Source organism: Sciurus carolinensis, chromosome 8, assembly GCF_902686445.1.
Source record: "Sciurus carolinensis chromosome 8, mSciCar1.2, whole genome shotgun sequence".
In the NCBI taxonomy this organism is placed as follows: Eukaryota; Metazoa; Chordata; class Mammalia; order Rodentia; family Sciuridae; genus Sciurus; species Sciurus carolinensis.
This window is the reverse complement of record NC_062220.1, coordinates 115,800,810-115,827,450: the sequence shown is the minus strand read 5'-3', so window position 1 is coordinate 115,827,450 and position 26,641 is coordinate 115,800,810. Positions and strand designations below refer to the sequence as shown.

Below are 26,641 nucleotides of genomic sequence, written 5' to 3'. Positions count from 1 at the left end.
GGAGGCTGTGGCAAGGAGGAGCATAAGTTTGAGGCCAGTCTCAGCAACTTAGCGACACCCTCAGCTAAAAAAAAAAAAAAAAAAAAAAAAAACCGATTGAAAAGGGCTGGGGATGTAGCTCAGTGGTAGAGTGCTCCTGGGTTCAGTTCCCAGTACTGGGGGTGGGGAATGAGGAATGAGTGAGGAGGAGAGAAGACGCAGAAGACCTGAGAGGCCAGCAAGATGGAGGATGTAATCTTATTTTCTCTTTAAATAAGATCACTCTGGCTGTTTTGTGGCAAATAGGATATAAAAGGCCAAGAGCAGAAGCAGGTATTACAATCATCCAAGTGAGAGATGAGGTGGCTTGGGCTAGGGTGAGAGTGGTAATGGGGAAGAGAAATGGGCAGATTAGGAGATGTTTTGACTGTAGTTTTCATGCCTTGTCAGTGGATTCAATGTGGATGGTGAGAAAGAACGAACTTCAAAATGTGTCTTAGAAACTGGGTTATAACTCAATGGTAGAGACTTGCCTAGCACGCATTAGGCTCTGGGTTTGATCCCCAGCATCAAAAAATAAGATAAAAATCTAAGGGTTTTGACCTGAGCTTCTGGGTGAATGGTGATACCTTTTTCTGAAAGGTAGATTAATTATAGTAATATTACTAGTGTAACAAAGAAACCCAATAGCATCCTCAGTGGCTTAACACAATAGACATTTAATTCTTGCTCTTATAAATCTTCTTGGATGTTCCTGATTGGTGAGGCAGTTGTTCTATAAGCAACAATTCTGGGATGAAGTCTCCTACCATCTTTTCTTTTTCTTTTTCTTTTTTCTTTTTTGGTACCAGCAATTGAACCCAGGGGCACTTAACCACTGATCTCCAGCCCTTTATGTTTTTTATTATTTTTGTTTTGTTTTGTTTTGTTTTTTGCAGTACTGGGGATTGATCGAACCCAGGGCCCTATGCTTATAAGGCAAGCACTTTACCAACTGAGCTATCTCCCCAGCCCTATGTTTTTTATTTTGAAACACATTCTTGCTAAGTTGCTAAGGGCCTTACTAAATTGCTGAGGCTGGCTTTGAACTTGCAATCCTCCTGCTTCAGCCTCCCAAAGTTGCTGGGATTACAGGTGTACACCACCACGACTGGCTCTCTTGCCATCTTTAACATGTGACTTCCCAAGGTCTGCATGTTTGTCTGCAGCAAGCTGGATAAAAACAGAAAGCCTAGAGGAGTAGGTGGCCCATACTCCCAGCTACTTTGGAGACTACAGCAGGAGGATTGCTTGAACCTGAGAATCCTAATGGTTCTCACACTTTTTTTTTTTTTTTTTTTTTTTTTTGCGGTGCTGGGGATCAAACCCAGGGCCCTGTGCTTGTAAGGCAAGCACTTTACCAACTGAGCTATCTCCCCAGCCCGAGGATTGAGTTTAAAAGAGAGAAAGATCATCTGTGACTTGCTACTGAGAGGTGAGAGGTCAAGTAAGATATATGTATGCATTGGTATTGGCAAAATGGAGGTGGTTGGTGATTATTAGTGATTTTTTTTGTTTTTGTTTTTTGGTACTAGAGATTGAATCCAGAGACTCTGTACCACTGAGCCACATCCCCACATCCCCAGCCCTTTTTTTATTTTTTATTTTGCAATAGGGTTTTGCTAAGTTGCTGAGGCTGGCTTTGAGTCAGGATCCTCCTGCCTTAGCCTCCCAGGCCTCTGGGATTACAGGCATTGTGCCACAGTGCCTGGCTCTTTTGGTAATCTGTGCATGCGAGGCAAGTACTCTACCAACTGAGCTATCTCCCTAGCCCTCTGTTGGTAATCTTGACAAGAGGTGAGATGATAGGAACAAAAGCCTAATCAAGTAGGATTAAGAGAGGAATGGAGTTAAGGAAATGATGCAGTGAATACAAATGCTCTTTTAAGAGAGAAAAAAAGCAAGATGGAAACTAGAGAAAGAAGCATGATGGACAGTGTGTAAATTGGAGAAATTACAACATTTTCATATAAAATGAAAACATGGACAATCTAATAATAAATGACAAGTTGATATAATGGGACATATGCCAGACATTTGTTTCAGGAGCTGAGGCTGCAGCAGTGTACAAGAAAGCTGAGCATTTCATTCTCAGGCAGGTTCCTGAGGCGGGGAAGATGACTATACAAACTACCTGAGGGCTGAGCATCCTGTGATAGTGGATAAGTGATTCTCTCTAATTTATAGAACACAACAGTTTCCCTGTAGTCAGTTTTTTGGTACTGGGGATTGAACCCAGGAGTGCTTTACCACCACATCTTCAGCCCTTTTTGTTTTTTTTATTTTGAGACAGAATCTCACTAAGTTGCTTAGGGCCTTGCTAAATTGCTGAGGTGATCATCCTGTCTCAGCCTCCTAAATCACTGAGATTACAGGCATGGGCCATGCCAGCACTTAACTACCCTTTAGTCAGTTTTTACACTAATTCTGTTTGGACAACAGGGCTTTAAAGTTTTTCTTACAGTGAAAGTATCGTTCTAAGAGATGAGCACTGGTTGGTGCTGGGAGAACTTTCAAATTCTGAAATGCACCCTTTTTGGCATTAATAGCTGTTATATTTGGCCTTGGGGGTGGTTATTATTATGGTAAAATTATTTTTTCCCCATACAAACCTTATTTGTCTAGAGAATGAATACTGTAACATTCATCACGTTAGTCATATTAGTATCATGGTGTGAAGGTGTTTCTTTTTAAAAAAAATTTTATTTGTTTATTTATTTATATGTAGTACTGAGAATTGAACTCAGTGCCTCACACATGCTAGGCAGGCGCTCTACCACTGAGCTTCAACCTTAGCCCAAGGGTGTTTAAGTGAAGAAAATTTCTTGTGGAAAAAATAAAAGTACCTAAATCTGATAAAGTTTATAGGATATCTATGACATAAACTAAATATCCGTGAATATAAATATTACAATATAACTGTATAGTATAAATGTAGTTCTATTTTTCATAAATATCAATTTAGATATTTATAATAGAATGAATTATTACTTTTAACCTAAGAGCTCCAAGGAAAAAGAAACATTTATGGGCTGGGGTTGTGGCTCAGTGGTGGAGCACTCGCCTAGCATGTGTCAGGGTCTGGGTTGGATCCTTAGCACCACATGGAAGTAAAATGGAGGTGTCGTTGTCTATCTACAACTAAAATAAAATAATAAAAAAAAGAAACATTTACTAGTAAGAATATAGTTTTACAGTTCAGGTCTGTATTTGGGAAACTAAAGTATTACCTAAATTGAGAGTGAGATATTTGAGCCTGGTATGGTGGCACACACCTGTAATCCCAGGCTACTCATCAGGCTGAGGCAAGAGGATTACAAATTCAAGACCAGCCTTGACAACTTCATGAGACACTGTCTCAAAAATAAAAAAGGACTTGGGATGTAGCTCAGTGGCAGAACACCCCTGGGTTTTCAGGAGGGCAAAAATAGATAGATAGATAGATAGATAGATAGATAGATAGATAGATAGATGAAAAGCTTGGGAATGTAACTCAGTGGTAGACTTCTTGTCTAGCAAGGGTAAGAACCTGGGTTCAATTCTATTACTGGAAAAAGAAGAAAGAGAGAGAAATGATGTTTATGGAACAAAGAAGAGAAAACAACTGAATCAAAATTAAATTTTCTTCAATCTTGAAGCTGTGAAAATAATTGTTAATTTTTTTCCTCAGTATCCTTGAGATCTATTCACTCTGTCTGTATAGCTCTTTTGGCAAAGTAGCCACAACAGATAATTTAAAAAATTCTAAACCAGTTGAACCAGCCAGACTTGAAGTAGATTAGAAGTAGATTACATTAGTCAACATGGTTTTCTTTTTGCTACTCTTTTTTCTCCAGTACAAATATTTAAAATGTTAAAATTTCAGCCACCAGAAATATTAGATTCTTAGAGATAAGGGTTCAGGTGTTTATAGATCTATGCACAGCTCTTCTTGTGTCATGCAGAAATACATGGCTTTGTGTAAGAGTGTTAGTATTCCTGCTTATTATGATCTCATGCTTAATTAATGGGGGAAAAGACCTTTTTTTTATTGTGAAATAGTTTCAGATTACAGAAAATTATAAAAATAATACATAGAAATCCCAAATATCCTTTATTCAAATTCTACAAATGTTGGCCATCTTTGTTTTATTTTTTTCTCTTTTTCTGTAAGTGTGTGTATTTATCTGTATATTTTCTTAAACACTTGAAAGCACCTTGCAGACTTGACAACTCTTTTTTTTTTTTAAATTTTTTGGTACTGGGGATTGAACCCCAGGGTGCTTTAACCACTGAGCCACATCCGCAGCCCTTTTTATATTTTATTTTGAGACAAGGTCTTGGTAAGTTGCTCAGGACCTCAGTAAGTTGTTGAGACTGACTTTGAACCCATGATTCTCCTGCCTCAAACTCCCAAGCTGCTGGGATTACAGGCATCTACCACCCTGCCTGGCAGACTTGACAACTCTTTACCTATAAATATGTTAGCTTTTTTCCTACAAGGATGTTCTTTTACGTAATTATAGTGCATTTTTCAAAACCAAGAAATTAACATTGGTACAATACTGTTATTAGGTCTGTAAACTGTATTCAAATGTTGCCAGTTGGTGTTGCCACTCATTTTATTTTTAATTGATTAATTGGTTGATTAATTTTTTAGTGCTGGGGATTGAACCCAGGGACACTCTACTACAGGCTATTTTCCCAGTCCTTTTTTTTTGGTACTAGAAATTGAATGCAGGGGTGCTTACCCAGTGAGCCACTTCCCAGCCCTTTTTTGTATTTTTATTTAGAGACAAGGTCTTTCTGAGTTTCTTAGGGGCTTGCTAAGTTGCTGAGGTTGGCTTTGAACTTTCAATCCTCCTGCGCCACTGGGATTACAGGTGTGCACCACCATGCCCAGCTCCCAGTCCTTTTTACTTTTTATTTTGAAACTGTGTCTTGCTAAGTTGTGGAGGCTAGCTTTGAATTTGTGATTTTCCTACTTCAGCCTCCTTAGTAGCTGGGGTTATAGTTGTGTTACCATACTCAGCTAGTTTGAATTTTAAGAAAAATATTTAATGGTTCATTTTCATTTGATTATAGCCTCTGTCACTGTGGAAATACTTCCCTGTGCCATTACCTACAGTCCTTATGGAAGTTGCCCCTTCGAGCCTTCAACACAGGTAAGGAGCATTTGGAGATGGTGCCAATCTTCTCTGTGTCTCAGTGTGCTCAACTGTAAATTGGAATAAACACAGGGTTGTTGTTAGAATTAAACAGTCTGTGAAGTGTGTAGCATGCTTGGCACATAGTCATTACTGAAGCATTGGCTCCTGTACTTCATCATTGTTATTGGCTGCATAATACACTGACTGTATCATTTGTTGTTGGACATTTGTTTCTAGTCTTTTTCTACCATAGAGAATGCTATAGTAACATATCTTTGTGTATCTTCAGAATAAATTGCTAAATGTCGAATTGCTCAGTCTAGAGGTTTGTGTATTTTACATTTTGGTATTTAGGCCAAATTGCTCTTCAGAGAAGGTAGTCCCAGTTAACACTCACATAAGCAAGCAATGGAATCCAGCAGACAGCATTCAGTAGAGTATGACAACTCAATTATGACTGCTGGCTCAGTGTGGAGGGTACAACAGTTCTCTTGTCCCAAGCAATTCAGAGAGAGGAAAAAAGGTATTTTCTTGTTTTTTGGCAAGTCTTTTTGGTCAGAGGTACAGTATTTAGTTGCTGTGTTTGTAGGGGTTTATTAGGAATAATTAAGACAATGGAACAGATTAATGGCATCCATACTTGCTCATTTTGAAAAAGAAACCAACACCAACCATTGAAATGTGATTTTCTTCCATCTGGAAATCAAAGGCAGTAAGGATTTGCTTTTTGGTTTACGTAGATTGTAGTTGATTCAATTCTTGAGTTCTTTGATTTTTCTATTGTATATATTTAAGGTATACACTGTAAGGTATACAAAATGATGACCTTGATATAACCAGTGAAGTAATTACTATAGTCAAGCAAATTAATATACCCATCCTCTCATATAGTTCATTTATTCGTTTCCTTCTTCAGTATCTAAAATCTACTCTTGGCAAATTACCAGTATATAATATAATATTATTAACTATAGTCCTCATGTTGTACATTAGATCTCTAGTCTTACTTAACCTATTTAACCACAACTTTGTACTTTTTGACCTACATCTTCCTGTGCCTCCCCCAAATACCTTTTTATTTATTTTTTATTTTTTGTGACATTGGGTATTGAACCTAGAGTCTTGCTCATGCCAGGCAAGTGCTTTACCACTAAGTTACGCCCCTGCCCTTCAACCAGTTATTTATTAATTTTCCACATTTTTTTATTGGTGCATAATAATTGTACATAATGATGGGATTTGTTATAATATTCATACATGCACACAATATAACAATATAATTTGACCAATATCAATCTCCAGCACATCCCCCCTTCCTCCTCACCTCTCACCTCTAGTCCACTACTGAGCCTCCTTTTGATTTTTTTTGGGGGGGTACTGGGAATTGAACTCAGGGGTACTCGGCTACTGAGCCACATCCCCAGCCCTATTTTGTATTTTATTTAGAGACAGGGTCTCTCTGAGTTGCTTATTGTCTTACTTTTGCTAAGACTGGCTTTGAACTCATGATCCTCCTGCCTCAACCTCCTGAGCTGCTGAGATTACAGGCGTGTGCCACTACGTCCAGTTCCTTCTGATTTTTATTTATTTATTTTTTTAATTTATTTTATTTATTTATTTATTTTTGGGTGCTGGGGATCGAACCCAGGGCCTTGTGCTTACAAGGCACTCTACCGACTGAGCTATCTCCCCAGCCCCACTTCTGATTTTTAAAATATTTGTTCTTTTTAGATATACACAACAACAGAATGTGTATTTTGGCTACCGGGAATTGAACCCAGAGGTACTTAACCACTGAGCCACATCCCCAGCCTTCTTAAATATTTTATTTAGAAACTGTCTCACTGAGTTGCTTAAGGCCTCGCAAAATTGCTGAGGCTGGCTTTGAACTTGTGATCCTCCTGCCGTAGCCCCCTGAGCCACTGGGATTATAGGCATGTGCCACCATAGCTGGCTAACAGAATGTTGTGGTTTTTTTTTTTTTTTTAATTTAGTTTTTTAGTTTAATTGTTATTTTATTTATTTATGTGGTTCTGAGGATTGAGCCCAGTGCTGAGGCAAGTGTTCAACACTGAGCTACAACCCCAGCCCCAACAGAATTTTTTTTTTTTTTTTTTTTTTTTTGGTGGTGCTGAGAATTGAACCCAGGGCCTTTTGCTTGCGAGGCAGGCACTCTACCAACTGAGCTATATCCCTGGCCCAGAATGTATTTTTTAATTTTTTTTAATTGTAGATGAATACAATACCTTTATTTTGTTTATTTATTTTATGTGGTGATGAGGATGGAACCCAGTGCCTCACACTTGCTAGGCAAGTGCTCTTCCACTGAGGAGTGTAACTTTCCATTCTTGTGGTTGTACATGATTTGGAGTTACACTGGTTGTATATTCATTTATGAACACAGGAAAGTTATGTCTGATTCATTCTACTTTCTTATTCCCATTCCCCCTCACTCCCTTTGATTTTAATGAGATCTGTCCCCACCTTTCTTTTCCTTTTTCTTCTCCATTTTCTGTATATAAGAGAAAATCTAGACCCTTGGCCTTCTGATCCAATCACCTTTTTAGAGTCCATATATAAGATTGTATAGTCCTTTTCTTTCTGTGTCTGGCTTGTGTCACTCAATGTAATATCCTCTAGGTTTATCCATCTTATCACAATAGCAGATTTTCCTTTCTTTTTTTTTCTTTTTTTTTTTTGTGCCAGTGATTGAACCCAGAGGCGCTTAACCTCTTAGCTACATCCCCAGTCCTTTTTATTTTTTATTTTGAGACAGGATCTTGCTAAGTTGCTGAAGCCAACTCTGATAATGGACTCCTCCTGCTTCAGTCTTCCAGGGCACTGGGATTACAGGCATGCACTAACTTCCTTTTTTTTTCTTTTTGTAAGACAAAAATAATATTCCATAATGTATTGAAATTAAAAAAACCCAACTCTATTGAGACATAATTCATATACCATATGCCTTTTTAAATTTGTAATTCAGTGATATATTCAGTTATACAAACATCACCACTTGCCCATTCCCCCCGTACCCATAAAAGACCTATTAAGCTGCCTTGCTCCATTCTTCCTTCTCCAGACTTTGGTAAGCACTAGCATACTTTATGTCTACAAATTTGCCTGTTCTGAACATTTCACATAAACAAATTGTACAATATTCAGCCATTTTGTTTCACAGCACTGGGGATGCTCATGAGTACCCTATTATGATTATTATACCCTATTATGCCCAGGGGTGCTCAATTATTGAGCTACATCCCTAGCCTTTTTTTTTTTATTTTGAGACAGGATCTTGCTAAATTACACAGGCTGACCTCGAACTTGTGATCCTCTTGCCTCAGCCTCCTGATTTGCTGGAATTAGAGGCATGTGCCACCATGCCAGGTTAATACTTGGGATCCTCTGGCCTCAGCCTCCCAAGTTGTGGGATCATGTTTGACTTAATATGTAGATATGTATGGCTGGTTTCTTTCACATGTTTTTAAAATTTTTTTTTAAATATATTTTTAGATGTTGATAGACCTTTATTTTATTGATTTATTTCTATGTGGTGCTGAGGATGGAACCCAGTGCCTCACACATGCTAGGCAAGCACTCTACCACTGAGCCACAACCTCAGCCCTCTTTCATGTGTTTTTAAGGTTCATGCTGTAGCATGTGTCATTATTTCATTCCTTTTTATTTGTAAATGATATTCCATTGTATGACTGTGCCACGTTTTATTTCTGTTTGTTCATCAGTTGATGGACATTTGTTGTTTTTTTTTTTTCATTTGGCTATTATGAATAGCACTGCTAAATGAACATTTATGTACAAGTTTTTATATGATTTTATGTTTTCACTTTTGTTAGGCATACATCTAAGAGTGGGCTTGCTGGGTCATATGGTAACTTTTTTTTCTTCTTCTTTTTGCTCTGCTGCGGATTGAACTGAAAACTTCATGTTTAACATTTTGAGAAACTGCCAAATTGGTTTTCAAAGTGGCTCTCCCTTTTACATTTACACCAATGATGTTTGAGGGTTCTAGTTTCTCCACATCCTTTCCAATATTTATTTTTTAAATCATAGTTATCTTGGTGTGAAGTGTGTCTTGTTTGGTTTTTATTTGTTTTCCCTGATTGCTAATGATGTTATCTTGGTTTCCTAGGACTTCTGTACAAAATGCTGCAAACAGCAAAAATATGTTGTGTTGCAGCTGTAGAAGCTAAAAGTGTAAGATTAAATGTCAGCAAGGTTGCTACCTTGAGGACTGTGAGGGAGAATCTGTTCCATGCATCTTGCCTAACTTGTGATTTGCTGGCTGTTTTCAATGGTCTTTGCTTGTCCATCACTCTGATCTCTGCCTTCTTCTTTTTTCTCCCTGTGTATATGTCTGTTTCCAAAACTCCCCGGCTGTATGAGGTACCATTCATATTGAATTCAGACCTACCCTGACAACCTCACTTGTAACTTGATAACCTTTATAAAGACCCTATATCCAAGTAAGATTACATTCTGAGATACTAGGGGATAGGACTTTAGCATATAAATTTTGATGAGTCATAATTCAACCCTAAGCAGTTGTTGAGCATATTTTCTTGTGCTTATTGACCATTCATAAATCTTCTTTGGTGAAATGTCTATTTAAATCCTGTATGCATTTTTAAACTGGGTTGTATTTTTTGTGTGTATGTGGTGCTGGGGATCAAATCCAGGACCTTGCACATGCTAGGCAAATACTTTATACTGGGTTACTTCCCCAGCCCCAGGTTATTTTTTTTTTTTTTTTTAATTGAGTTGTAAGAGCTTATGAGATTTGTATTTCAGAATACCTGTGCCTGATCAGAATTGGGCCTAGATTGTAAAAGCAAGATCAGAGAGCCCTGGATAAGAGTCCTGGACCTACTGATGGCCAGCTCAGTAACCTTGATTAGTTTCTGGACCTCTTTGAGATTCAGTGTTTTCATCTTATATTCTGTGACTGTAGTACATTGTTGTTCCACAAGAACAATGCCTGTCTTTTACTAATTGATATACTTTAGAGATAGAAGAATCTCAGTATTGATGCAGGGTTGTTACCTACCTGTCAGATCTCTTATGGGTTCAGTCAGCTTTACTGAGTGAAACCTTTTGAAATGCATTGACTTCCTGGCCCTCTAGTGTGTGCTGTGTTTGCATGACTCTTCCCTAAATTTTCCTGTTTTTTTTTTGTTACAGATACCAGGAAAATTCACACTGCCACTGCCCGAACATTATTCCGGTTGCGCCCCTTGCCCATTCTGTTAGCAACTGGTGGCGGTTATGCAGGGTACCGGCAGTATGAGAAGTACAGGGAACGAGAGCTGGAGAAACTGGGACTGGAGATTCCACCCAAACTTGCTGGTCACTGGGAGGTAGGAATAAGGTGGGACCACGTACAGGTCTCATCCAGCACAGTTGTCTCTTGCTTTCTAAATTGCCCCAAAGTTGAAATATTTGAATAAGTCAGATTTGCTTTTTTTGGATCTTATGTCTCTGCTGGGTTTTGGCAAAATATAGGAGTCCTGCCTTTGGTGTCATGTCTGGTTTCTTTTTTATCTGTGCCCTACTCCTGCTTTCTTCAAGGGCCTAGTAGAAATTTTCTGCTGTTGAAATCCTCAGTGTTCATACCTTACATTGATGCTGACATCCTGACTCTTCTACTGTTTTTTCCTTTCTTGGTCAGAGGAGGGTGAACTTTTGTGATGTGGATTAGTTCTCATCAGGAACCAGACTGAAATAATTAAATTCCATTATTATTATTATTGCTCAGAATGCTCCCCACCAATCATACTCACACAAGAGGAATAATCTGCACTGTTGTCGATTCTTGTGTCCTATATAATGAGCTGTGTTATTTTTTTGTGCTTCCTGTGGCTTACAATAATGCCTGACTCAGAGCAGACACTCTAATATTGAAATTCAACATAAAGGTATAAGTTTAAAAATTTCTTCTCTGCATTCTTAATTTAACAAAAGAAAAATCTAAAATATCAAAGAATCAGTGATAGGTTCCAATATTGTGGACAAAAGAGGGGATAAAAATTGAAGCTTTCTGGTATTTGGAAGGGAATAGTGCATTTGGATCTTCTCTTGACCTACTTCATATTGTTGTTCCAGTTCCACTGAATCCAGTCAAATAGGACTTAACAGTGACAGGATGTCAGAATTCTGATGCCAAGTCCCATTTCTACATGCTCCTTTGTAGCCACATGCAATCGAACATGTCACTTTCTGTCTGGTTCTCTTTGTCTTTAACTGTAAAAGAACAGATTGGATTGGAATGTGACTCTGAGGTTCCTTCCAGCTCTAACACAGGTCCTCTAGAAATCTTTTTTTCCAGCTATGGTGGCATGTACCTGTAATCCCAGACTTGGGATGTTGAAGCAGGAGGATTGCAAGTTCGAGGTCAACCTCAGCAATTTAGCAAGACCCTCAGCAACTTAGTGAAACCCTGTCTCAAAATAAAAAAATAAAAAGGTCTGGGGATGCTCAGTGGTATAAGGCACCTGGGTTCAATCCCCAGTAAATCCATTCTCCCCTACCCTGCCGCCCACCACTGCCACAAAATAAAAAAAGGAAATTTTTGTTGCCATTGGCATTGCCTGCTACACAATAGACTTCCTTCTAAAATTCTCTTTTGGAGTTTGGCTTTGAACATTTTTCTCCAATAGAATGTAAGTGTAAGAATTTCACTTCTGTTTTGTTGGGGAGGGGTACCCATGGGCACTTAACCACTGAGCTACATCCCAACCTTTTTTTAAAAATTTTTTTTGTCACTTAGGGCCTTGCTAAGTTGCTGAGGCTGGTCTCAAACTTGTGATCTTCCTGCCTCAGCCCTTTAAATCTCTGGGATTATAGGCATGTACCACCACACCCAGTTCACTTGTGTTTTTAAATCCTGTGAAACTATGTTATGACTTAGTCAGCTGGCCATGCAGATTCATATTGTGGCAGTTACACTAGGAGTTATCTGTCTGTACTTCTCTCCCTTTGCCCATTGGTCTGTTCATATAACCTTGGACTTTATAATAACTACCTCAGATTAAAAGAAAAAAGTTTTCTGGTAGTATATCACAAAGTGTGAGTCAAACTTTTAAAGTGTACTGCCCTGTCTCCTCTAATCTTAGCAGTTTCCTCCCTAAGTATATCATTCTCCATTAGACTAATAAAGCAATTGTAAGCATAAACATGGGTAGCACAACACTATGATTGTGTGATACCACACAAATGTTAGGCTCAAGCTGGTCTCTTTGACCCCGGCATTTATCATGTTGACTCATCCTGTGATGAGCTTGTGTGCTTTCAGGAAATTTCCATTCATTTCAAAGGAATTCCAAGAAAATCTTAATTTGGAAGCAGCCTGCTTCCAAAAATCTTAAGAACCCAGTACTAGTTGATTTTAAGCATCTACTATTTGTATAATTGGGATTGCTGCCATACTAAGTTGATATGCAAAAGATAATTATTTGGGGCTGGAGTTGTGGCTCAGTGGTTAGAGTGCTTGCCTAGCATGTGTGAGGCACTGGTTTCGATTCTCAGCACCACATATAAATAAATAAAGGTCCATCAACAACTAAAAAAAAAAGCTGGTTATTTGTAAAGAGAACAGGGTGGATTATCTCATAAGGTCTAAGGCTGGACAGTGACAGGATACTCTGGGGTGGAGTGGCCTCATGCAGTGTGAGGTCTCAAACCCCATCTCTTAGTAAAGAACTAGTGTTAAATTAGATATTATTCCTTTGGTTGAGTAACATGGCCATAGGACCACTCCTAGATTTTAAAGTAAGACTCTAGCTTTTCATTTTGGAAAGAGGGAATGGTCTGGACTCAAAATTGACTTTATAAGATTTTAAGAGAGGCAGCAGGTTGAGAAGGAGGAACCTTAATTGGCAGTTGTGGGTTGAGTCCTAGTCTCCTCCCTACCCCATCTAATCACTGTCATTGCAAATGAGAAATAAGAAAGAGAGCCTACAGAGTGAGAGAAAATCTTTTCTACACAGACTTCAGACAGATCACTAATCTCCAAAATTTATAAAGAACTTAAAAAACTTTACACCAAAAATACAAAGAACCCAATCAATAAATGGGCTAAGGAAACTGGGAAGACACTTCACAGAAGATACATAGGTGATCAACAAATATATAAAAAAGTGCTCATCATCTCTAGTAATTAGAGAAATGCAAATTAAAACCACCCTAAGATTTCATCTAATTCCAATTAGAATGGCTTTTATCAAAAACGCAAGCAATAATAAGTGTTGGTGTGGATATGGGGTAAAAGGCACACTCATACATTGCTGGTGGAGTTGCAAATTGGTGCAGTTACTCTGGAAAGCACTATGAAGATTCCTGAGAAAACATGAAATGGACCCATCATTTGACCCAGGTATCCCACTCCTCAGCCTATACCCAAAGGACTTAAAATCAGCATACTTCAGAGATTCAGTCACATCAATGTTCATAGCTGCTCAATTCACAATAGCCAGACTGTGGAACCAACCCAAATGTCCTTCAATTGATGAATGGATAAAGAAACTGTGATATATATACACAATGGAATATTACTCAGTCATAAAGAAGAATAAAATCATGGCATTTGCTGGTAAATGAATGGAGTAGGAGAATATCATGCTAAATGAAATAAGCCAAGCCCAAAAACCAAAGGCTGAATGTTTTCTCTGATAAGCGGATGATGACACATAATGGGGGGTGGGAGGGGGGCAAGAATGGAGGAAGGAGGGACTGTATAGAGGGTAAAGAGGGGTGGGAGGGAAGGAAAAAATAACAATGAATCAAACATTATTACCCTATGTAAATGTATGATTACGCAAATGGTGTGCTGTTACTCCATGTACAAACAGAAACAACATGTATCCCATTTGTTTACAATAAAAATAAAATTAAAAAAAATTAAATGAGTCATCACATTAAAAAAAAGAGAGATTTTCCAGATCTGACTGACCATCAGTCATTAAGGAACTTTAAAAATAATGAATTCTATAATCTCATCTCTGGAGGTTTACAAAGTGTAGATAAGCCTCCAAATCTCTGATCTGGTGGTAAATGTGTTTTGCGGTATTAGGGAGTAAGCCCAGGGGTGCTTTACTACTTGTTATGGGGTGCACCTTAAGAACAGACCGATCACCACTAAGAAGTCCAAATTTGAGAGTCTTTATTAAGCCGACCAGCTGACTGTTTCACACAGTGCCCCCAAAATGGCTATTGGGATAACAGCACCAACCACAGGGTTGTGGGGGTTTTTATACCAAAAATCACATCATAAGTGTCTGTTGCTATGATTTGAAATTACAGACTAACATCATGAGATCATCAACAGAGGGAGAAGTGAGTCACCTAGGTACAAACTAAAGAATGGTTACTAACAACCACACAATTACTGTTTACATGGTACATTTGTTAGGAGCAATAGAGATCAAAAGAGAGCAATTTTTTATTACATAAGAATTATCATTTTGCATTGTTAAACATGTCACACTAAGTAACTGATTATGGGTACAGAGGCAGGGTGTTCCCACGGGAGAAGCTTGTTTCCTACATAACATGGAGTCTCAGAGCAAAATCGAGTCTGTTTAGTCATTTCCCTTACAGTCTGGCCTATAGCATTCTCATGAAGCCCCAAGATCTGTCAGCCCATCACACACTGAGTTCCACCTCACTTCCCCCGCCCGCTTTGAGATAGGGCCTTGATAAATTGCTGAGGTTGGCCTCAAATTTGCGATTCTCCTTCCTCAGCTTCCCTGGTTGCTGGGATGACAGCAGTGTGCCACTGTACCTGGCTTAATGTTTGTTTTGAATGAAATTGTTTTTAAAACTGCAAAGTACGCATATAAAAATTCAAATAGGTAAAGAAGAGCTTATTTACTTATACCATTCTGTCTCTAGAGCAAGCAAGCATTTTTAACATTTCCTACATATTTCTCTGTTAAACCTCTCCCTTTTTTTTGTTAAAGTTGATTTAATCTTTTTAAAATGATCCTTACCAGACTAGGGATATAGGTCAGTGGTAGAGCATTTGCCTAGCATGAATAAGACCCTGAGTTTAATCCATAGCACTATAAGAAAAAGAAAAATTATTAAAGATACTATTTATATGCAGTAAATACCCCCCTCCCTGCCCCAGTTCTTGGACTTGAACTTAGGGGTGCCCTGCCATTGAGCTACATCTCAAGCCCTTTTTATTTTTTATTTTAGATACAGAGTATTGCTAAATTGCCCAGATTGGCCTTGAACCTGCCATCACCCTGTCTTAGTCTTCTGAGTGTCTGGGATTACAGGAATGCCATCATGCTCCACATAAATATACCTTTTTTAAGCATATAGTTCAGTGGTTTTTGATAAATGTATATACCTGTAGAGACACCGCTACATTCAAGATATGTGCCCCTTTGCAATCAGTGTCTACCCATGGTTTCAGGCAATCACTAATCTACTTTCTGTCACAATAGATTACAATTTTATATATATATGAAATCATACAGTAAACTGTTGTACTTGGTTTATTTCACTGAGAATAATGTTTTGGAGATCCATGTTATTGCATATATTGAATATTCATTCCCTCTTAGTACTGAGTAGTGTAGATGCTCCTTGACTTTTGATGAAATTGCATCTTCATAAAGCTATCAGAACTTAAAAATAAAAATGCATTTAATGCTCCTAATCTACTGAGCATCATAATTTAGCAACACAGTACACTATAGATTATCAGTTGTTACTTATGATTTCATGACTGACTAGGACTTGTAATTTGATGCCACTGCCCAGTATCTTGAGAGTGTTATAATATGTATTATTAGATCAGGAAAAAAAATCATTCAAAATATGAAGTGTGGTTTTTACTGAATGCATGAGTAACACTTTTGAACCATTGTAAAATCAGATCATCATAACTTGGAACCTTCTGTATTTTGTTGGTCAGATACACCACAAATTAATTAATTAATTAATTAATTAATTAATTAATTTTGGAGACAGGGTTTCACAAAGTTGCTTAGCATCTCAGTAAATGCTGAGACTGGCCTTGAAGTACTTGGGATCCTCCTGCCGCTGCCTTCCAAATTGCCGGGATTACAGGTGTGCGCTACCATGCCCAGCTTCTACAAATTATTTTAATCCTCCATGTTGGTGGATATTTAGATTAGTTGCAGCTTTTACCTATTATATATACAGTAAAGTTAGTGTGAACATTTGTCTATAAGTCTTTGAAAATTTGTTAAATTTGTTTTCATTTCTCTTATGTTGCCTAAAAGTAAAAAAATTGGGTCATATAAGTGTGTGTGTATATATATATATTTTTTTTTTTTTTTTTTTTTTTTTTCCCTGCAGTACTGGGGATTGAACCCAGGGCCTTGTGCTTGCAAGGCAAGCACTCTACCAACTGAGCTATATCCCCAGCCCCATAAGTGTATATTTAACTTTATAAGAAATTGCCAAACTTGTGAAAGTAGTTGTACCATTTTGCATTCCCATTAGCAATATATTAGAATTCTGTGATCTTGCTAGTCTAATTCACTTACGAGTTATATTAGATTTTAAGTAGAAATTTCATTGTAGATACTCTGTTTTTCATTGGATGGAAGTCTCAAATTGTTCTCTTTTATGACTTCTGTTTTTCTCTTTATGATCATTTTCCATTAAATTTTTTAACTTATCATGCCTATTTATATAACTCTCAAACATCCTTTTCTCCCAATGTCCCCATCTTCTGTCAATTCTGAGTCCATTTCTATTGACTTTCCCCGTTAGTCTCCACCCCAGTGTTAGGGATTAAACCCAGGGCCTTGCACATGCTAGGCAAGCACTCTGCCACTAAGCCACATCCCCAACCCTACTAACTAGTCACTCCCCCACACCCCTGGTTATCTGTCACATTTTCTTCTTTCTTATAATACCTAATAATTTTGATTCAGTGCTTTATAAATTGTGAGATTTTTATTTTTGAATATGAGGTTTTTTTCCTTCAGAGTGTTGGACTTTGTTCTGACAAGCAATTAATTTATTTGTGTAGCATTTTGATCCTTTTAAAGCTCCATTAGGATAGATTTAGAGTAGTCTTTACTTTGGATTAGTTTGGCCTACTCCTGAGGACCCTTCTGGATCTCTACTAAGTGAGCATTCAGTAAGGACTTTCCATTCCAACTGGTTGAAATGCAAATGTTTCCTGGTCCTGTGTGAGCTTGGGAGATTGTAAGGTTTATAGTGCTCTAGGTATTTTTTCAGCATTGTGGAATTTAACCCTATGCACACATGGCTTAGTTTTCATCAGGAACTTCCCTTGCAAATTTATGGATATAACTGTCTCTGCATAACTCCTTCCTTTCTGATTCCCTACATTAAATAATCCAACTCTTTATGTGAAGTCACCTGGGTTTTATTACCAACTTGCAGGAAACATTTCAACAGGAACTGATGGGGGATCTTTTTTTTTTTTGGGTGCTGGGGATCGAGCCCAGGGCCTTGTACTTACAAGGCAAGCACTCTACCGACTGAGCTATCTCCCCAGCCCAGGATCTTTTAATTAAGTATTGGGAATGATTGCTTATAGAAGCTATTACCACCTAGTTAAGGATCATCTACCCCTATATCCTATAGTCATAAGACACCATTTTGGTCTCCTGACCCTGTGCTTTGAAATTCCATAGGCCAAGGTTGAATTATGCATACTGCAGACATCCAGGAAGTCCTTCATCATGTGACCTTGATTTGGTGCTGATAGTTTTTCCTTGCTCACTGAACAAGAGGCAAGATGCCAGGGCGACAGGGAAGACACACAGCTTTGTGCCCAGAGAACACAGTAACATGAATCATAGGATTGGGGACCATGAAAGTGATGACTGATAATCCCTAAGAGAGTGAAGCTAGAGGTGAAAAACCTGGGAACCACTTTCCCTTGCCTCACTTCTACTGCTTACTGTTAGTCTTTATTGCCTCTATCCTATGGGAATCGGTGTCTCTTTGTCCATTTGTCCCTCTATCTCTTCCTTCTTCTCATTACCTGCTCCTGTCACTTTGCCATTTGTTCTGTCTAATGGCATTCCCTCTTGCCCTCCATAGAAACCATTCCAAAGTATTTTGGTGAAATTTACCTACCAGAGTTTTGGGGATACTTCTTTCTCTTTGCCGATGCTGTCTCTTCTTTTCAACACCCCATCCTCATCCCCTTGGTGAAATATACTATTATAGCTCTAGCTGTTGTAACAAAATACTACACTAGGTGGGTTAAACAACAGAAATTTATTTTCTTACAGTTTGGAGGCTGGCAGTCCAATATCAGGGTGCTAGCATAGTTGGGCTCCAGTAAGAACTTACTTCCTGGCTTACAGATTGTTGCTTCCTGTGTCCTCTCACAGTGGAGGGCAGGGTTTGCGAGGAGACACCACCCTCAGGCTCTCTGGTGTCTCTTTTAAAGTCACTTAATTCTATCATGAGGAACCCAACCTCACAACCTCATCAAACTTTTGGAGGCCCCATCTTTTTTTTTATTTTTATTTTTACAGTCTGCATTTTGATTCATTGTACACAAATGGGATACACCTTTTCATTTCTATGGTGTATACAATGTAGATGCACACCATTCATGTAACCATACATATACATAGGTTAATACTGTCTGTCTCAGTCTACTATCCTTCCCTTTCCCACCCCCTTTCACCTCATTTTCCTCTATACCATCCAAAGTGCCTCCATTCTTCTCTTGCCTCCCCAACTCCTCCCTTGTTATGTATCATCATCCACTTATCAGAGAAAACATTCAGTCTTTGGTTTTTGGGCTTGGCTTATTTCACTTAGCATGATATTCTCCTACTCCATTCATTTACCAGCAAATGCCATGATTTTATTCTTCTTTATGACTGAGTAATATTCCATTGTGTATATATATCACAGTTTCTTTATCCATTCATCAATTGACGGGCACCTAGGTTGGTTCCACAATCTAGCCATTGTGAATTGAGCAACTATGAACATTGATGTGGCTGCATCACTGTAGTATGCTGATTCTAAGTCCTTTGGGTATAAACTGAGGAGTGGGATAGCTGGGTCAAATGGTGGATCCATTTCATGTTTTCTAAGGAATCTCCATAGTGCTTTCCAGAGTAACTGCACCAATTTGCAACTCCACCAGCAATGTATGAGTGTGAGGCCCCATCTTTAAGTGTACAATCTTTAAGTGTACAATCTTTAAGTGTACGATCTTTAAGTGTACAATTCAGTGACATTAAGTATATTTACAGTGTTTTGCAGCCATTACTACTATTCACTTCTAGGATTTTTTCATCATCCCAATCAGAAATTCTATACCCATTAAATAATACTCCCCATTCTCCTGTCCCCCTAGCCCCTGGTGACTGTTATTCTATTTTTAGTCGCTGTGAACTTGCCTATTCTAGGTACCTCATGTAAGTGGAATCATACAATATTTTTCCTTTTGTTTCTAGCTTCTTTCACTTAGCATAATATTTTCAAGTTTCATCCTTGTTCATCTGTGGATAAGCTTATATCAGAATTTCATTCCTTTTTCTTTGTCGAATAATATATACCACATTAAATTTATCCATTCATCTGGATATTAGTTAATGGATTGGTAGTAGTTAATGAATTGGGCTTTTTCTGCCTTTTGAGTTTTGGGAATGATGCTTCTGTGAAAACTGGTATACAGATATCTGCTTAGGTCCCTGCTTTCAATTCTTTTGAGTTGTTGCTAGATCATATGATAATTCTGTTTAACTTGTTGAGGAATGGCAGAACTTTTCCATAGCATCTTTACCATTTTACATTCCTACCAGCAGTGCACAAAGTTTCCAATTTTATATATTTGAATGAGTTTTTGATAATAGTTATCCTCAGGGATATGAAGTGATATCTAATTGTTCATTATTTGCATTTTCCTCATGATTGATGATGTTGAGCATGATTTCACATGCTCATTGGCTATTTATATACACTCGCTCCCCTCTTTTAACTTTCAGAAATTGTACTTGTAGTCAACTGTGATCTAAAAATTAAGCAATTCCAGGGCTGGGAATATAGCTCAGTTGGTAGAGTACTTGCAAGCACAAGGCCCTAGGTTCAATCCCCAGTACTGAAAAAAAAAAAAAAAAAAAAAAAATTTGGCAATTCCAGAAATAAACAATTCAGGTTTTAAATAACTTTCACTATAATATAATGATATAATTGTCCTGTTTTATTATTAGTTATTGCTGATAATCTCTTCTTTTCCTAACTTACAAGTTAAACTTTTATCATAGGTTTGCAGTTATAAGAAAAAAATTGTCCGGGTATATTGTTGCACACCTGTAATTTCAGCTATTTGGCAGACTGAGGCAGGAGGATTGCAAATTTGAGGCCAGCTTGAGCAACTGAGTGAGAGAGCCTATCTCAAAATAGAATTAAAAAGGGCTGGAGATGTAGCTCAGTGGTGAAGTGCCCCCCAATTTACTCCCTAATACTGTAAGAAACAAAACAAAGTATAAACTTGGTATATATAGGGTTTGATACTCCCCTTGGTTTTAGACATTGTTGGGGGAGGATTTTGGAATGCGTCTCCTACGTATCTTCTTTGGAGAAGTGTCTGTTCAAGTCCTTTGCAAATTTTTTTTTCCAATTAGTTATACAAGACAGCAGAATGAATTTCAATTCATCATACACAAATGGAGCACAACTTAATTTTTCCAGTTGTACATGATGTAGTCATACCATTCATGCAGTCATACATGTACCTACGATAATGATTTCAGTCTGTTTCTACCATCTTTCCCACTCCCATGCTGCCTCCTTTCACTCTCATCTGCCCAATCCAAAGTTCCTCTATTCTTCCCTTGCCCTATGCCACATTACGTATCATCATCCACATATCAGAGAAATCATTTGGCCTTTGGTTCTTTGGGCTTGGCTTATTTCGCTTAGCATGATATTCTCCAACTCCATCAATTTACCTGCAAATACCATAAATTTTATTCTTCTTTATGACTGCCTAATATTCCATTAAGTACATTTACCACATTTCCTTATCCATTCATCTATTGAAGGGCAACTAGGTTGGTTCCATAGCTTAGCTATTGCCTTTGTACATTTTTTTAATTGGGTTTTTTTTTGTTGAGTTACAGTAATTCTTTATATGTTCTGGATTTCGTCCCTTAACAAATACAGGATTTGCAGATATTTCTCCCATTCTGTGGGTTGTCTCACTCTCTTGATAATGTCCTGGGTGCATGAAAGTTTTGAATTTTGTTGAAACCCAATTTATGTGTTTTTTCTTTTGTTGCCTGTGCTTTGGTTTCCCCTATGTTTTCTTCTTTTTTTTTTTTTTTTTTTTTTTTTTTGCGGTACTGGGGATCGAACTCAGGGCCTTGTGCTTGCAAGGCAAGCACTCTACCCGCTGAGCTATCTCCCCAGCTCCTATGTTTTCTTATACTTTAAGATCTTATGTTTAGGTCTTTGATCCATTTTGAGCTAATGTTTGAATACAGTGTAGGGGAAGGGCCCAACTTTCATATGTAGATATACAGTTTTCCCATCACCATTTGTTTTAATATTGTCATTTCCCCATTGACTAGTTTCAGTGCCCTTGTGGAAATCAACCTCTGTGTTAGTCAGCCCTTTGTTGCTGTGACCAAAATACCCAACATAAACAACTTAGAGGAGGAAAGATTTATTTTGTCACATATTTCCAGAGTTTAGTCCATGGTTGGCTGAGGCCATTGCTCTGAGCCCAAAGTAAGGTGATACATCATGGTGGATGGGTGTGGTGGAGGAGAACTGCTCAGGACGTGGCTGCAAGGAAGCAAAGAGAGCAAAAAGAGAAGGAGCAGTAGGGAAGATGAACCCTTCCAGGGCACTCCCACAGTGACCCACCTCCTCCAGCTGTGTCCCACCTGCTTATAGTTACCCAGGGAGTCCATTCAAACTAGGGTGAACCAATCAAGTCACAACTTTCATAATCTAATCATTCCACCTTAGAGTATCTACATGAACATAGGAGTTTTTGCGGGGAACACCTATTTTTCAAATCATAACAACTTCATTCTCTTTTATACTTATTTATTTTTGGTACCAGGGATTGAACTCAGAGGCACTTAATCACTGAACTACATCCACAGCCCTTCTAATTTTTTAATTTGAGACAGGGTCTCTCTAAGTTGCAGTGCTCAAGCTGCGAGGCTGGCTGACTTTGGCCTCCCGAGCCACTGGGATTACAGGAATGCACCACCATGCCTGGTTCATTCTCTTAAATGAAAGAGATGTTCTGACAATATGACAATGTTGGGAAAGAGAAGACAGTTTTATGATTCCCACCGCTTCTCACAGTGAGACTGTGATTGGTTAATCATGAGCTTTATTTTTCATGTGTTCATTTCCTGTCTTTGTCTTTAATTTTAAATGTGTACAGTTATTTTTAATCTTGTCTTTTTTACTGTATTCATATTTCACTATATGATTGTTTTACCGTCTGCATGATAAGGCTTAGGAAACTGAGGCAGAAGGATTGAGAGTTCAAAGCCAGCCTCAGCAACTTGGTGAGACCCTGTCTCTAAATAAAATTTAAAAAGGGCTGAGGATATTGCTGAGTCTAATCTCTGGTACTACTACTAATAATAATCATAATGATGTCTTGTGTAGTTGGTATTGTTTTATACTACATGAACCATACTGGATATTTGCAAAACACAAGTTGTCATAGATGAACATGATTTCCTTTCTTCTTGAATTCACTTGTTCATTTGCCACATCTTTGAGTTCCTTCTGTGTATCAGACCCTTTTGAGATGTTGGGAGTCAACTCATGAACAGAACCAGGGCTTTTCTTATTAGTGGGCATCATATAAGAAACATAGGCATATCAAGTGGTTGAAATGTCTTGAGGAAAACTTAAACAGGTAAAGGATGCAGATGCCCAAGGCTGGGGTAAAGTGGTACCGCTACTTAATAAAACATTCAAGGAAGAACAGCCTTGAGTAGAGAGCCAACAGGTTGCATTGATGGATTGGATGAAGAGAGGGGGAGGGAAATGGAAAATGATTCATGCTTTGTGACTTGAGCAGGTGGAAGCGTGGAGTAACTTTTTTTCTCATATCTTTATTGAGGAAAAATTGAAGTAAAGTGCACATATTTGAAGTACGCTATTTGATCAGTTTTGACATGTATGTAACCAATACAATCAATATAAAAAGCACTTCCATTACTTTTTTTTCAATTTGAAATCATGCATACTGTGTTTCCTACATTATTTATTACATTAGAAATTAATCACCTTAAGATATATAGAACCCCACCCCCACATGTCAATTCTTTCAAAATTAATGGTACACTTATAAATATCTCAGCGGTCAAGGAAGAAAGCATAAGGAAAGTAAATAAAAGTGCTTTGAACTAAGTGATAATAAAAGCTTAAAATATCAGGATCTCTGGGATGAAACAATACTCAGATGAACTTTTATAACTTAAAATACTTGTGTCAGAAAGAAGCTAGAATAACAATCATTTTCAAATTATGTAGTAGGAAGGAAAAAATAAGAAGAGGAGCAGAAATATATGAAATAGAGAAGAAATAATACAGCTAAATTTGATAAAAATGAAACAAATCTAATCAAGGAAAAAGCAAGAACAAAAATTAATATCAATGGAAAGGGAGCTATCAGAATAACCCTATAGATAATAAAAATATATTAAGGTAATATTTAAATTGTATGCCATCATATATGATAGTTTACATAACATGGTCTATATTAGAGAAGGATCTGTGCTGCTGAGAAGTCATTGATGGATGAAATATTCTATATATGTCTGTTAAGTCTAAATTATCAATTGTATTTTTTACTTCTGTAGCTTCTTTTTTTTTTCATCTTATACTAAATTTTAATTCAATTTTTTACACAAAATTAAAGAATTAAATCAAAGATTCTATAGTCACTTCAATTATAAAACAACAAGATTATTACATCAACTTAATCATTATAAGTAATTTATCCACAATAATGCATAATGACTTTGAAAACATTATGACTCAAAGTAACAGAAAATTAAATTAAATAGAATGAAATACTCTTGAAGTCTAGGAATTTCTGTGACAGGACACAAATAAAAAATTTTATAAAATATTTTCTTAGAAAAAAGTTCTTTAAATCAGATTTTCTTCTCAAATTGTTTTTCTAAAGAATCATTTTATTTACAGTTACAAATTTCTTTAGCACACACAGTGTATACTACATGCTAGAATCAAATACCTGAAGGAGTTGGAATCTTATGAATACAGCCAGGACAACAGTGGAGAGAGTCATGAACAAAAACATCACAGTCTACACAGAAAACATTTTGGCACACAGGACAAACGTAGACATGTTGGTCTTTCAATTCCCCCTGACATCCATAACAAAATCTTTCTCCTTTATAGTCTTCTAGGGGAATTTCTTGAAAAGCATCCAAAGGAAATAAATGGTGGTAAGACCGTGCCAAATGTGGAGCAGACACCAAAGTAAGACCACATATTTTACATTCAACAGGAAGTTCACAGTACTTTTTACGACACTGTGGGCAAAAATAGCCTCCTAATGTAAGCCCTGGCTCAGTGTTATTATCCAAATGTGCCATGCTGAAAGAGGGTTTTGCATCTTGATCAGACAAAGAAGCAATGGTGTGTTGAGGAAAACCCATACGAATAAGTGAGCATTCAGAACTTGAGCTGGCAGGAGGAGGACTAACATGATGTGTTAGCAATTCTTTGTAATGGATTTCATCTAAAATAACATGGTATGTGCCACCAGTTTCACGAGCAAGTACAGTGCAAACCTGAACCTCTACAGATAATCCAATAACAGACACTCTAATTTTAGCTGCCTTTAGGGTCTTGATTAGATCATAAATATTAGATGGATTGAAAGTTGTAAGGCTGCTAAAGATGATTAGGACTTCTCTACTTGTATATCCAGGCATGTGTTTTAGAGTTTGCATAGCCATGCTTAGAGAATTATAAAGAGATGGTTCTCCATGACACGTCATATCAACAGCTTTCTTCAAAGATGTTATATGTTTCCTTGGGTTTCCTGAGAGTTCAGTCAGTTTTTCAGCTCTTTTACTTTTAGCACAATTATTCCAATCTCAAAATAAAAACAAAAATGATTATTAATTTCATACAAAATTATTTACTCTTGATAAGAATTTATTTAACTAAAATAAATCAGTACCTATAGAAGAAATAAGCAAAACAGGAAGAACTTTTTCTCACAGTGTTCTGACAAATAAATTTAGCTGTAAGTTCACTTGTTTAACTTGTAGAGATATTTTGCTTTTCGTTGACAAGTGTACCAGAAATGTGTACACACTCTGGGTCACTTAATTCATAGAATAGTCCTATTTTGAAAAAACATATATATATTTGGCAGGAAAATAGAATTCTTATTCTGAATTCTGACACGTTTCTACATACCTGACTGATAGAATTTTGATCAAAATACTCTTCTATGAAGTATTCCAGCAACTTTAAAGTGCATGTCAATCTATTAGGCTTTAAATCTTGGTCTTCTATTGTTCTTGATGCATCTACTACCACATAAAGGTGGTGCATCATTCCAAGTCGTACTTGTCCATGGTGCTCAAATACTCTTTTTCTCTTTGCCTTGAAAAGAATGTCTTCTATTGTAGCTTTAAGTGAACCAGATTCATCTTCTTTAAGAATTTGCCAGTCTTGCCGGGAAGTTTCTGCCTGTAGCTTCTTTATTTAGTTTTTGTTTGGAGGATCTAGTCAGTGGTAACAGAGGCATTAAACTTAAGTATTATTATGTTGTGGTCTATTTGATTCTTGAAATTGAGAAGCATTTGTTTGATGTAAATGCTTCATTGTTTGGGGCATAAATATTTATGATTGTTAATGTCTTGTTGATGTATAATTTCCTTAAGCAGTATGAAATGGCCTTCTTTGTCCCTTCTGATTAACTTTGGCTTAAAGTCCACTTTATCTGATAAGAGGATAGAAACCCCTGCTTTTTCATGATCCACGTTCCACGTGAATGATATGTTTTCTCCCATCCTTTCATCTTCACTCTGTGGATGTCTTTGCCTATGAGGTGAATCTCTCAGAGACAGTATATTGTTGGGTCTTGTTTTTAAATCCATTCTACCAATCTGTGTCTTTTGATTGATGAGTTTAGGCCATTAATGTTCAAGGTTATTACTGATATATGATTTGTATTTCTGGCCATTTGGGTTTATTTCTAGCCTTTAATTTGAATTAGTTTCTCCTTTGATTGACTATTCCTTTAGTGTAGTTCCTCCCTTTGCTGGTTTTCACTTTTTTTAATCATTTCATCTTCATGGAATATTTTCTTGAGAATGTTCTATAGTACAGACTTTCTAACTGCAAGTTCTTTTAACTTTTGTTCATCATGGAAGGTTTTTATTTCATCTTCAAAACTGAAGCTTAATTTTGCTGAATATAGGATTCTTGGTTGGTTTCCATTTTCTTTCAGAGCTTGGCATATG

The 26,641-nt window shown here is 37.3% G+C and overlaps 2 protein-coding genes across 6 annotated transcripts in view; one reads left to right on the top strand and one right to left on the bottom strand.

Moving 5' to 3' along the window:
* Pisd (phosphatidylserine decarboxylase) overlaps positions 1-26,641 on the top strand; it is a 61,677-nt gene that overhangs the window by 3,296 nt on the left and 31,740 nt on the right. For 3 of the 5 annotated variants that reach the window (XM_047562361.1, XM_047562360.1, XM_047562359.1), the window contains exons 2-3: positions 5,083-5,162; positions 10,347-10,533. In XM_047562361.1, the coding sequence (XP_047418317.1) occupies positions 5,083-5,162; positions 10,347-10,533 (267 nt within the window). Of the gene's footprint in view, positions 1-5,082; positions 5,163-10,346; positions 10,534-26,641 lie in introns of those variants that run through there. The other 2 variants (XM_047562362.1, XM_047562363.1) reach the window with 1 other exon arrangement.
* Positions 24,360-25,847, bottom strand: LOC124991643 (general transcription factor IIH subunit 2-like). The gene is given in 3 exon segments (XM_047562369.1): positions 24,360-25,245; positions 25,248-25,260; positions 25,590-25,847. Coding segments are annotated over 3 exon segments (1,017 nt in total). The 5' UTR covers positions 25,731-25,847; the 3' UTR covers positions 24,360-24,382.